This window comes from Stegodyphus dumicola, chromosome 11 (genome assembly GCF_044657685.1).
Source record: "Stegodyphus dumicola isolate Sdum_Otavi_A_Nest chromosome 11, ASM4465768v1".
NCBI classification, from domain to species: Eukaryota; Metazoa; Arthropoda; class Arachnida; order Araneae; family Eresidae; genus Stegodyphus; species Stegodyphus dumicola.
The window spans coordinates 71,920,430-71,934,153 of record NC_140778.1 but is presented as its reverse complement, the minus strand read 5'-3'; the positions used below and the strand labels follow the sequence as shown (position 1 = coordinate 71,934,153).

The 13,724-nt window shown below is 31.4% G+C and overlaps 1 protein-coding gene across 2 annotated transcripts in view; it reads left to right on the top strand.

Annotated features, from left to right (window-relative positions):
- The first annotated feature begins 601 nt into the window (after window positions 1–601).
- The window catches only part of DNAlig4 (DNA ligase 4), a 69,025-nt gene continuing 55,902 nt past the window's right edge, over window positions 602–13,724 (top strand). The window contains exons 1-4 of one of the 2 annotated variants that reach the window (XM_035368774.2): window positions 602–759; window positions 955–1,131; window positions 12,299–12,376; window positions 13,363–13,464. In XM_035368774.2, coding sequence (XP_035224665.1) covers window positions 973–1,131; window positions 12,299–12,376; window positions 13,363–13,464 — 339 coding nt within the window. In that variant the 5' untranslated portion in view covers window positions 602–759; window positions 955–972. Of the gene's footprint in view, window positions 760–954; window positions 1,132–1,778; window positions 1,831–12,298; window positions 12,377–13,362; window positions 13,465–13,724 lie in introns of those variants that run through there. The other variant, XM_085826837.1, reaches the window with a different exon arrangement.

Sequence of the window (13,724 nt, the reverse complement as noted above, 5' to 3'; positions counted from 1 at the left end):
TTGTATGAACCTGAGGTTTGCTGTAAGTGAAAGTTATAATTCTTTTTCTTGAAGTGCTTATTTTACAGTAGCAAAGTGTGGCGTAAATGCCACTTTCATATCATCCTCACCGACTTGTTCCACACACACACACACACACACACAAATGAAAAAATAATAATAATAAAAAAAAAAAAAAAAAAAAAACAGGCTATCTGTTTGCTATGTAACAACTTTTATGAGAACAAAATGTATTCAAAATGAAGATTATATCTTAAAGACCAAAAGAAAAGAATACGTTCAGTCCGGATATTGTGAGTATTTACAGTTGAAAGGGTCCTTTTTTAAAATTTATTTGAAAATATCTCCCCAGATTATAATTTAGCTATAACTTCTATAACACGTATTAAATTAATATAATATACGTATATATATAATTAATATAACAGACGGCATAATAAATGAGTTAAATCTATTTGTTTAATTGTGAATGTATGCAAATGATATATATGCTTTCAGGTGTGATTTTTTTTTTTAATATGAGTTGTATTGTTTTATTTTATTCTATTTTATTTTTGGCCGCAGTTAACTGTTTCCAAAACATAATATTAACTACAACCGCGAATTTTGAAATTGCAGACGCTGAATGCGATGTTTCGTAATTTGTATTTTCATGAATTATATTTATCTCTTTTATGTAAAATGTATGTAAATTCTTAAGAAGTTTTATCTGTGGAATATTATAAGTCATCTGATTCATTAACTACAAGGTTTTAAGAAGTAAATATTTAATTTTTCGACATTATCGGTGATACTTGACAGTTTTTATATTTCAAACATTTATACATGATATTTATGTTTTTACCATATTATTCACCTCAGCGTTATGTTCAAAATATTTAAAATGTAATAATTCATTGTTGTTTGCACATAATACAATAGCAATTTGTTTACATTGTCTTTACAAAATTCCAGTTAATCTTTTCGAAGCTAATGTCAACAGTTGCAGAACATGTGCCTTTTCTGCATTTATGCAAATTGTGCCAGAAGATATCTGAAAAGAAAGGGAGGGATAAAAAGAAAACCTTAAGAGATTTCATTGAGAACTGGCGAAATTTTCATAACCAGCTTCATAAAAATGATACTAACACAGTAAGTTATCTGTTTTATGTTTATTGTATAAATCTGCTATGAATAGTTTTCCTGCTGATAATTTTATTTCGAGATTTATAAATTTTTAAAATATTTATTCTTCCGTTATTAATAATATAATATTCCAAATAAAAATTGATGTAAGAACTTCATATTAATTTTAGCTAGCCTACTAATAACATTTATTTCTATTATTTAATATAAATGTTTGAAATTAACATAAAAGTTATAGTTTTTATGTTTAATTATAAATATACAAACATCAAACCAATTACTAAATGTCCAGTTGACACTCATGTACATTTTTTTTTTTTTTTTTTTTATGAATGAATAGAAAGTGAAGAATCACCCACTGCTTGGCGCGATTTTGAGAATTGCACATACTTGGTATCCTTGTACACATTGACCTATTTTCACTTAAAAAAAAATCCCAGAATTGCACAAAAATGGCATTGCGCACTTCCTTGACTTTATCCATGTACACATCGACCTATTTCCACTTACAAAGTCAAAGAAAATTGACAAAAATCCAATTCTTCTTATTCTTGTAAAAAGCGCCAAGTAAATACCAATCAAATAAGTGGGCGATTCTGCACTTTAGCCTTTTATTTACAGTGAGAGTAGTTTTCGTACTTTTTGATTTTCAGCTCTGAAAATTTGGTAACACATCAACAACTTTGGAGAAAAACGATTGTCAAGGTATATTTACGTCTATTTCACCAATGCATGAAATGCTGCCAAATTTTTACATTCTTCTTTTTCCATATAAGAAAAGCACACTTCTCAGTTTATTCTTATTATTTTTCCAAGTACATAACAATTTATTTTAGCTAAAAACACATGTCAGAGAACTGCATTTTATTTTTTGAGTGAGCCACATTATGGTGTACATGTGCGGAAAATTTGAGATTTTGCTGAAAACAGCAAAACCTGCAGTAATTGGTACACTGCTATACTAAAACAGTAAAATTGCAATAAGAGGAATCATAATCTGCAATCTTGCTGGCAAAAATGTCCAGACAAGTAAAATGTCATCTGGAAGAAATGCTATATATGTACATGATAGCCACATAAATACTTTTTGGTTATGTAGTGTGTTGTACATAAATACTTTTCATGACATGATATATTGTATCAACAATGCTTCATCTTAGCCAGTGGAATATGGATAGTCAAAAAAATACTATAACTTTTTGTAAATTCATTCTTAGTGAACATTAAGTTGGTTGATCTTTACAATATGGTAACTGGTAGTTTGGCGATATTTTGGAGGCGATAAAGGTTACTACCTGGGACTTTAGTAATAATGTGAGCAGTACTCAGTTCCGATTACGCATTATTTTGCGTGAGGGAAATGAGAGATCATGGGATATGTCATGTGATATTAATGGACGAATTACAGTTCTTTAATCGGAAAAGGGGGGAAATCGGGAAAAAATGTGGAAATTTTGTATTTAGCTTTATTCTGTGTTGTGTGAAACAGTGTTGTTTAATTTTTGGATCCCATGGCCCTAAGTAAAGTGAATTCGAAATGGGTATTTAGGCATTGTGATAAAGAGAAGTTTGCTTTTTATTTAGCGGAGGAAGTATGGAGGAAAAATTCGCAGAAAAAATCTTTCAATAATTTTATTGAATGAATTAGAAAAGTGTATCCGCCACGTAATCAAGATTCTGAAGAAGATTAGGTAAGTTAGTATTTTTAATTATTTGAGGATATTATTTTTATGCATTGTTCCAATGTAAGGTGGAAAGGAATTTGGTATTATTGGGAAAATTGTTATTAGCAATGATTTAGTTTAAAGTAATTAGGATTGTAAGGTAATTTTTATTAATTTAATGTATGTGCTCATTTATATTTTAAGTAGTGTTTTTGAATTTAATTATATTTTAATGAAATGATAGTTATTTTGTGAATTTTATGTTTGTAGGAATTTGGTATACGTTTAAGTTGAAATAAACGTGCATGGAAATAATTTAAATATTTGATACTAAGTATTTGTAATGCTTGCGGTATGAATTCGTTGGTGACGTGTATAAATACAGTCAAAAGTCGTTAATCCGGACTCGTCGCGACTTCGGCGATTCCGGATTATCGATTTTTCCGGATTATAGATCATCAGTTTAAATCTCGTAAGATGGCATGCAGAAATTCTAAAATTAAAAATATGAAACCGTAATTTATGAAATAAAGAACAATTATGACCTAAAGGGTATCAAAATTTGCAAAAAGAAACAGCTTAATATTTATTTGTTTACTTTATTAAACATTTCTTTCAATGTAAGTTGTTTAAGTTTTGCTTCGTTTCGTGTGATAATACTTTCTCTTTAATTCTATTAAACAGACATAATTTCTTGTTCAGTTACAAAGTTCCGCTGTTCAAGTCCTATAATTGCTGTGTCTAGAACACCGATTAATTTGTCAATCGAAATTTTTTCGTTTTCAATAACCTCTGTCACTTTCTTCGCTATCGAAAGCGAATTATAATGACGAGGAACTTGTTTAAATCATATCAAAGACAGAGCATATCGAGATGAAATACTACATTTGGTAAGGAATTATAAGCCAAATAAAATAAAAACATCTGCGCTGAAGATAAGGATAGTGTTGACAGATCAACTTCCAATTCATTACGCGCCCGCCGAGCAGCGTAAAATTGATAAACAGATTTCGGATTTCAAAACATACTTTCGCTTTAGATCCTTTACATATTAACAAATATATATCGGAAATTCTATTTGATATAATCGAAAGTTTAAGCTTACTTTTATAAAATTGCTCTTACAGTCTGCAAAAAATAATAAGCTGAATCCAATTCGAAAATTAAGGAACCACGCAATCATCAACATTAACTGAAATAGATAATTAGATAATTTTAGCTTATACGTCCATTATACATAAAACGCGCACGCGAAAACATATTCTGCACTTGCGCACACTCATATGCGCAGTCGTAAAAGGTCTTACGTGCACGCTTAAACGCCTATGCGCATGTGTCAACGCGGCGCATGCGCAGAAAGTTTTTAGTTTTGAGGTCCGGATTATAGATCATTCCGAATTATGGGTGTCCGAATTAACGACTTTTGACTGTAGATGATTTAGAGGTAAAAGTTTTTGGATATTTTATTTATTTTATATGTGGAAATGTTCATATTTGTAAAGGGTAAATACTTTTTCGCGATCAGGTAATTTCATATATGTTCTTTTTACCGGGTTTAAAGATTGAGAAAATTGTCATGTATTTTCGTGAAATTTTTCTAATTTATGAGAAAAAAGCAGTGTACATGGATATAGTGAAGAGTGTGCGCAATGCCATTTTTGTGCAATTCTGGGATTTTTTTTTAAGTAAAAATAAGTCGACGTGTACATGGTTTAGTGATATTTTAATTAAATGTAGTTATTTTGTGAATTTTATGTTTGTAGGAATTTGGTATACGTTTAAGTTGAAATAAACGTGCATGGAAATAATTTAAATATTTGATACTAAGTATTTGTAATGCCTGCGGTATGAATTCGTTGGTGACGTGTATAATGTAATAGATGATTTAGAGGTAAAAGTTTTTGGATATTTTATTTATTTTATATGTTGAAATGTTCATATTTGTAAAGGGTAAATACTTTTTCGCGATCAGGTAATTTCATATATGTTCTTTTTACCGGGTTTAAAGATTGAGAAAATTGTCATGTATTTTCGTGAAATTTTTCTAATTTATGAGAAAAAAGCAGTGTACATGGATATAGTGAAGAGTGTGCGCAATGCCATTTTTGTGCAATTCTGGGATGTTTTTTTAAGTAAAAATAAGTCGGCGTGTACATGGTTTATGCGTATGTGTTATTTTGAAAAACGCGTAAGGAGTATGGTATTGTGCACTTTTTCTCAATTTTGCAGTGAATATTTGTCATGATTAAGCAGTTTTGTTTGATAAAATTTCTAGCATAAGTGTAATTCGGCTAGTAGATTGTTGGAAGAAGTGTTCAGTAGATAAAAAGAAAAGGAACATGTCTTTACTTCGTGAAGACAAAATGGCGACGGGGAAAAAAAATAGAGGGTTGCTGTAGGAGAGTTGGTTGCCAAATTTTCGCCAAAAAATCGCCAAGTTACCATAATGTAAAGATCAACCATTAAGTTATTTGTTACTTACATATTAACCAGTCGACAATTGCCAAGCAATGTAATTTATCATCAACTATGGACAAGCAGGATGTAATGATACACTTGTAACATCTGCCCTTTTCTTTGATGTACCCCCAGTTGATTATCAATAAGCCGCTGTTTATTTTTATAAATAAGGATATAAATTAACTGATTTTGCTGTATTTTGTCCCTTCCATTTTGTAAAAAAAAAAGGGGGAGGGGGATTAAAACTTCAAATAGATGTTCTACAGAACAGAAAGCAGTAGATTATTTTCAAGTTATTGGATTTTGCCACCACCCAAAAAAGGTGTGTTTATTAATGGACATGATGTTGTTTGCTGAATATGGCCAACAAAACAATTACCTGCAGGAAGCTCGTACTCATAGCATTTTAAACAGAGCTTGTGATAAAATGAGAGCCAAACAAAAAGGTAGAAATCAAGGATTTGCTATGAAGCACAGAAACAAAGTGAATTGAACATTATGTTTGTGAATTAAGAGAAGTCAGTTCGTTCAGAGTTCTACAAAAACAGTTGGTACAACTTTGGGGCAGGATCGCCACCAACTTTCATGGTTCAGTTTAAACTAACATTCATGGTTCAATTATTTTCTAATTTTGACATTATTGTCAGCATAGTGATTTGCCATAATAATTCTCAACTTATTTTTGTATTTTTTAATTAATTAAGCACCGATGAATTCCCAACACAGTGATTGGAATTTTGAATTATTGTAAGAGCATATACAGTCAAAAGTTGTTTACTTCGGCGAGTCCGGATTATCGATTTTTCCGGATTATAGATCATCAGTTTAAATCTGGTAAGATGGCATGCAGAAATTCTAAAATTAAAAATATGAAACCGTAACTTATGAAATAAAGAACAATTATGATCTAAAGGGTATCAAAATTTACAAAAAAAAAAGCTTAATATTTATTTGTTTACTTTATTAAACATTTCTTTCAATGTAAGTTGTTTAAGTTGCTTCGTTTTTTATGTGATAATACTTTCTCTTTAATTCTATAAACAGACATAATTTCTTGTTCAGTTACAAAGTTCCGCTGTTCAAGTCCTATAATTCCTGTGTCGAGAGTACCGACTAATTTGTCAATTGAAATTTTTTCGTTTTCAATAACCTCTGTGTCACTTTCTTCGCTGTCGTAAGTGAATTATAATGACAAGGAATTTGGTTTAAATCATATCAAAGACGGAGTACATTGAGATGAAATACTACATTTAGTAAAGAATTATAAGCCAAACAAAATAAAAAATTTGCTCTGAAGATAAGGATAGTGCTGACAGGCTGCGACGTTCCCCCCCCCCACACACACATGCGCAGAGCAGCGTGAAATTGATAAACAGATTTCGGAATGGTTAGATAAATAAAGGATATGCCCTTATCCATTTTTTGCAGCAATTCCACTTTTTGTTTAATGGACTTAAACATACTTTTGCTTTGTAGATCATTTACATATTAGTAAATATATATCAGAAATTCTATTTGACATAGTCGAAAGTTCAAGCTTACTTTTATAAAATTGCTCTAACAGTCTGCAAAAAATAATAAGCCGGATCCAATTCGAAGATTAAGGAACAACGCAATCTGCAACATTAACTGAATTAGATAATTTTAGCTTAGCTTATACCGTCCGTTATACATTAAACGCGCATTCGTAAACGTATTTTGCGCATGAGCACACGCATATTCGCAGCCGTAAAGGTCTTACATGCATGCGTCATATTGACGCATGCGCAGAAAGTTTGTAGCTTTGAGGTCCGGATTATGGGTGTCCGAATTAACGATTTTTGACTGTATTATGTTAACTTTCACCTCATTAATATGAAGTGTGTGTTTCATATGCTTAATCTAAAGTGTAATTGACTTATATGGGTCTGATTAAATTCAGCATCCCATCCTAAAATCTAGGGGGGGGGGGAAAAGTGCCATATGAGAGGTTCTGCTCTTAGTTCATTAGTTTTGGTGGGGTTGAAGCATATTTGTGAGCAACAATAGTTGATCTTATCATGATTAAAAAGAAATTTTTACTTTTCATTTCAATATGAAATAAAAAGAGTAAATTAAAAATTATTGGAGATGATGGCAATTTAATATAACTTGTCGCAAATTGAAATCAATTGATACTGTGATAACATCAGATATTTGAACAGTACCAGCAAATTAAATTCTAATGGATATTGACAGTTTGGTAATGTCTGATTCATTATAAAATGTGTATTAATGGCTCATGGAAAATATATAACAGACTTTAGTGTAGAACTTTTTGAATAGCTATTTAAGTTTGTAAATTTGAAAATTCATGTTAAAAGGCTTTGTTATCAGTTGTAAAAGAAATGGCATTGTGGACTAAGCACATGGTCAAGAACTTTAGATTTTCCAACTCATCTGCTTTAAATTTGAATTTTGCTAAGCTTTTTTTATTATGTTGGTATCCCATCAAGACTGTCCCAAAACAGCCAGAATCCTTGCTTGGAATACATAAAAAATGCTCAAAACTATACCTGTACAACCCAAGTTTTTGAGTTAAATGCAAAAGAAAAGCGCAACATCATATTCAGTTCAGAACATCAGTGTTTGCATTATATTTACATAGGAAGATGTTCAAAATTTCCACCATGCGTATTGAATCATGTTTGCATGCACCGTGGAGTGGCTGACTGCATACATTGCTGTATCATGGTATCGATCAAGGTACATGCAACACGAAGACAAGCAACTAAGTCACATTCTGTAATAACTAAATCTTGATAGACCAATTCCTTCAGATGATCCCCTAGGAAGAAATCTAAAGGTATCAGATATGGCGATCATGGCAGCCATAAAACCAGAACCGCATGCCCAATCCAGTGGCTTAGGTATTCAATATCCAACCAGTCACATACCTGAAGTGCTGAAATATGATGGAGCTACATCATGCTGGAACCATAGGGGATATGACAAATATGATGTATATTTAATTTGCAATTATCTCGAAAACTATGCATCGTACAAGTACGTTTCTTGGGCCAGTTTCTGTGTGTTTCAAGCAAAGAATCTGGCTGTGCAGAGTTTGGGTGGTTCTGATGGGAAATCTAGTATGTTAAGGAAATGGTAAAGGTGTAATTACATAAAAACATTAATTGAATCATTTGTGACTTGCATTTTTTTTTTTTTTTTTTTTTCAAATAACATTTAAAGCTTTTGGACCATTTGATTTTACCATACTTATTCTAAAATATGGGAGCCCACTACCAACCAGATGGAAAAAGCCAGTGATTACTGTGATAATTTAGGTTAGCATTTAGCCACTATCATCATTAACATTTTGGTATTTCAATAGCACTTTCATTTTTAGATATTTTGCATTTAATTTCTAGTTGCATTTCATTTATAGCTACTATTCACTACCTAACTCATATTCATTCAAACAACATTTATAAAGTAATAGTTCAAAAACTATTTTTGGAAAAAGGGAAAAAAATCAATTCTTTCTTCCCTCCTCCCCAAAATGCTATTTATTCCAACATATTCAATAAACATTTGGTTAGGTTAGTGCAGGGAATTAAGAAACTTAAAATTTCTTTAAGTTCTAAGAGTAATTTTTGGTACTTGCATCTTATCTCGTCAATAGTTGGTAGCTACCATCAAACTATGCAGATTGACAGAGATTCTGCCAAAGTTATGGCTACCGTTTCTGCACGTTCTAAAAGAACTAACACCTTTATATTTAATAAATAATGTTACATTATTTTCTGACACCAGTTGTTAAGTTATTTTCTTCCTTCATGTTCATACAGGGTTCGTAGATTTGGAATGAATAACGACACACTTCATGAAGTATTGAAACACACTTTTTTGGCCAGTATTAATCAGGACAGCTCCAAAATCTTGTTTACAGTCATCAAACTGTTATAAACACACTGACACGATCAGCGACACAGCTTTCATGTTATCAAGCTATCACGGTGGAGACAGCTTCACTGCAAAGCACCAGAGCACAGCTACCGACTGGTCGTTCTCAGAACTCCACGTACTCTCGAGACTCTCCACACTACAACTCGCGATGCACTTGAAGACACACAGAGCACAGCTCCCGACTCTTCAGTTCTGTCATTCCCAAGTTCAACACGCTCTCTCGACGATGCACTAACTGTGATATACGAAGAGACTCTTTCTCCGCACTACTCCGCATGGACTGACTCGCTAGACGAGACATCAACTATCTTGCACTCTAATAAGGCACTCTCTGACTGCAGACAAGCAGGGTTTATATAGCTTTCGGCTTGTTTTCGAGAACATTCTGGGCTAAACCGGTAAGAATTCGTTTAGAAGGTTCTCCACCCATCCATGGCATATCGTCGATTTGCTGGTCCAAACTGGTGATTTCTCGCGAAATGTGCCAACCCTGCCGTCCCTTGCCATTTTATGCCAACCCTAAAACTGCTTTGTGGGGAAACTATCTTACTGTTGCTGTACATTTTGTAACAATAATATTCTCAATACTTTGTTTTTGCACTTTATAAAAAGGCTTTAATCCATTTCTACGGTTTTTTAGGCTCTTCGATTTTACTAGAATGCTTGCTTAGAATGACATGAGTGAAAACTTTCCTTAGGTAATTAATGGATCCAATCTCTTACTGTATTGTCAGAGGTATTCATCTGTTTTTTTCCCCGTAGACTTTTGGCTGTGTTGCAATAGTTCTGGTTAGTGAATGGTTTGAAAATTCGTTAACTAAAGAATGCAAACATTACTTAGAACAGAAAAACTTGAGCCTTAAACGTCTCAGTGTTCTCGATAATGCTCCATGACATAGTTTTGAAGCCCTCACAATATTGCATCCAAATGTAGAGGCTGAATACCACTTCTTTAATCCAACCAATGACTCAAGGAATTATAAAAACATTCAAAGGATATTAAGTCAGGCATGTTTATAGTATGACATATCAATGGCATTTTGGGAGCAATTCAATGTAAGACACTGCATAAAAATGATTAAACTCGCAGGAAAAAAAGGGAATTCATCAGTAATGAATGCTTGATGAATATAACAATGAATGCTTTGGCTAGAAATTTTTAACAGTTTAAACCCTCTAACCTTGAAGATTTATCTAGTTTAGTATAGATTTTAATTATCTAATTTTTTTTATCCCCTCCCAAGTTTATTTCATTTTACTGATAATCATTTTTAATCATTTAATGAACAATGTATATTCATTGTAAATTTTATTGAAGATTAAAAGGCTCGCATTAAAAGATGTTGATATCTGAAATAAGATTCCTAAAGTCCTAATATTAAGCTCCCTATATGCCATGGAACAATACTTTTTTTTTTATCAAGAAGATAACTGTTAACATCTCCAGCAAAATATTCCTTCTGTTACCTTGTTCTGGATTTTTAACTAATTTTCATCTCTAACCCATTTGATAGATGATTGCATCATCGTTTTGAATAATTCATGTTTCTTCTCGTGTCAGATCACTTTATTAAGAATTTAAAATTAGTGGTGAGCATAACACAAGCTTTTTTGATCTATTCTATGACCCAAGTATGCAGTCGTCGGAGTATGGCTTTTATGAAATACTTGCTTCATACTGATGAAACGACTTTCTTATCTAAATGATAAGCATAATACATATAGGGTTTGATTTTTATTTACCTCATTACTTTATTATTTTGGTATTACTATAATGTCTGCTTTCGTCTAGTACCACTAGAATGCAAATAAGTCAGAGTTCTTAAGTTTTGGAGAGAGCTATTTTTCGCAGCTTTTGCTCACCATTACTTTGTTACACCTACTTAATTCTTGAATTGATTCATTAGCTTTAGCTTTGCCAAGTTTCATTTGCTTCATAAATACTTAAGACCAAGCCAAGGCTTATTTAGGCGGGTGCTAATTTGTATCTCGTATTAATTTTGACTTGCATGTCTTGTTCTGATTTTTCTGCAAGTTGTGAAGATTTAGTTCTGTTATATTTTATCAGTTTCCATCAGACTTTGAACAAATTTCCACCAAAATCTTTCATAATAAATTAACAGTAACTCATAGAAGCTCCTCTAAACAAAACACTCGCTCTGAACTCCAATTCTGAAGTAGTTTTCAAATTTCCTTATGTAAATATACTGGAAGTCTTGAAAACTTTCAGTTTTGAATAGTTATGAATCTTTGCATAGTTTCTTTACTGTGCTGGGAATTTGGAAGTGCATGAAATATGACTAAACATAATAAATATTTCACAGATATATTTAAGAGCATGAGCAGAAATTTTTTGAATTAAATAAAAATATTAATTAAAAGTCAGACTACAAAAATCAGCATTATATCTGAAAATTTTCACAGAACTAGTTTTGATGGTTTAAGACTGCTATCACATATCAGTTTGTTTTGAAAGAACAACTGTTTGGAACAATTTTTCTGCTTTGTCACAACAGCCAATCACCACAGATCGCTTTGAGGTTAACACAGGGAAAACTGGTTCACCATTATAAAACAAGTTGATTGCATTCGAAGCTGATAGCTGATTTGTTGAAAACGAACATCTTGCAATCTTTTTCAAAAGGAAGGAAAAAATAGCTCATCTTTCTTTCAATAGTAAACCAGGCAGAAAAATTGCCCAAAACAATTGTTCATGTGAAGCAAATGCCCAGGTGATATGGGCCTTACCGAACCATCATCCTCAGCTGCTAAAGTGCAGCCATTTACACTTTGGTTGCTGAGGATGATGGTTTGGTAAAACCATCGAAACTTGTCCTATGAAAATTTGCAAATATAATGTTGAATTTTGTTGTTTCACTTTTAAATCAACATTTGTTTGGTGTGTTATTTTATCTTAAATGAAAATAGTTTAAAGTTAGTAATAACTGGTTCATAGCAGGTTTACTGCTCAAATTCATTACATGGGCTGCAATGTTAGATAATCAATAATAATTTTTGAATTGGATGTACCTTGCTGAGGATTTTTGTAAAGGTATTTTTATTAGTTTTTTTTAATTACATAGGTATTTTCTTTCAAACTTTTTTTTTTTTTTAATTTTCAGACTGATTCATTTTATCCTGCACTTCGTCTCCTCTTACCCCAGAGTGAAAGGCAAAGAGCAGCATATGGCATAAAAGAAGTATGTTTATTTATACATTAGAATTTTGATAGTCCTCAGATCCTAGAATCTAAGGTTGTGTGGATTAAGAAATTTTTCCAATTTCATGTCATGTTTTTTTAAATGTGGATTATATTTTCTCCTTTCTAATTTTTATATTAAATTTGGATTGTTTGTACTTAAATGGCAAATTAAAGCATACTGTATAAGTTATTTAATCAAGATTTATTAATTATAAAAGTATTCTACTTTTAATATGATTAAGGATATAATAATAGTGTCAGTACAAACATTTTGATCAAGACTGGCATGGAATTTAGGCAAATAGCCCTCATTTCTTTTGCTTAAATAATATAACCCATTCTAGGCCATGGTACACTGCTGGTTCGTATAAAATCTTTGGAGATTAGCCAAGTAACTAACTTTATCATATGAATATTTTCTGATCTGTAACAGAGGCATCCAGAACTATCAGAAATATTTTTTCAATTAAATTTATTACTGAATTTGACTTAGATGTATACTGTTTTATGATTAGTGTGTATTTCTTTATCTGTTACCTCCTATGTAGAGAATTTAAAAGGTTATTACATTCTATCATAATGTTTAAATATTTACTCCAAAGCCTTTCAGAAAGAGGCATGTTCTCAGTTATAATTCTAAAATATTTATGTTACTTTATACCTGGACATTTTTCCTTATGCCATGTCCCCCTTAACCATTTGGACGTATTCAAAATTCTCACATATGCACATCTTTAATGGTATAAGTATTTAATGGCATAGGTATGTTGTTGAATGCAAATGTACACCTTTAACAATTATAAGTCTAATGATTGAAAATATGGTAAAATTCACAATTCTTTATTCCAAATATAAAAAAAATACAAAATAAATTTAATGTTAGACAAATCTAAATATTGCAAATGTATCATGAATGTTTGGTAGTATATGTTTACTGAAATAAAAAGTACTTTTATATGAATTTCTTAAACTTTTTCCTTTTAGTTTACTCTAGCCAAATTGTTGATTGAAATATTTTGCCTAGACAAAAATGGTGTTGACGCTAAAAAACTTATCAATTATCGATCACCTAAATCGGCACATGCTGTAAGTAAATTTTCTTTATTAACATGTTTTTAATTTTAAAATTTTGCAGTACTGTAGTTAAATTTAAAATTTGTGTGGTTGCTGTAAAAAAAATACTGTAATACTTTTGTATTCCTCTCTTTGTTTCCTAACTGTACAAAAACTGAGAGAGTAAAATTATATGAATAATTTAATTTTTGAAGGATGCAGTAAGAACGTAAATGAAAAATGTTTATGGGTAAACTACCAGTATCTATCACAAAATTATTTGTTAAAAAAAC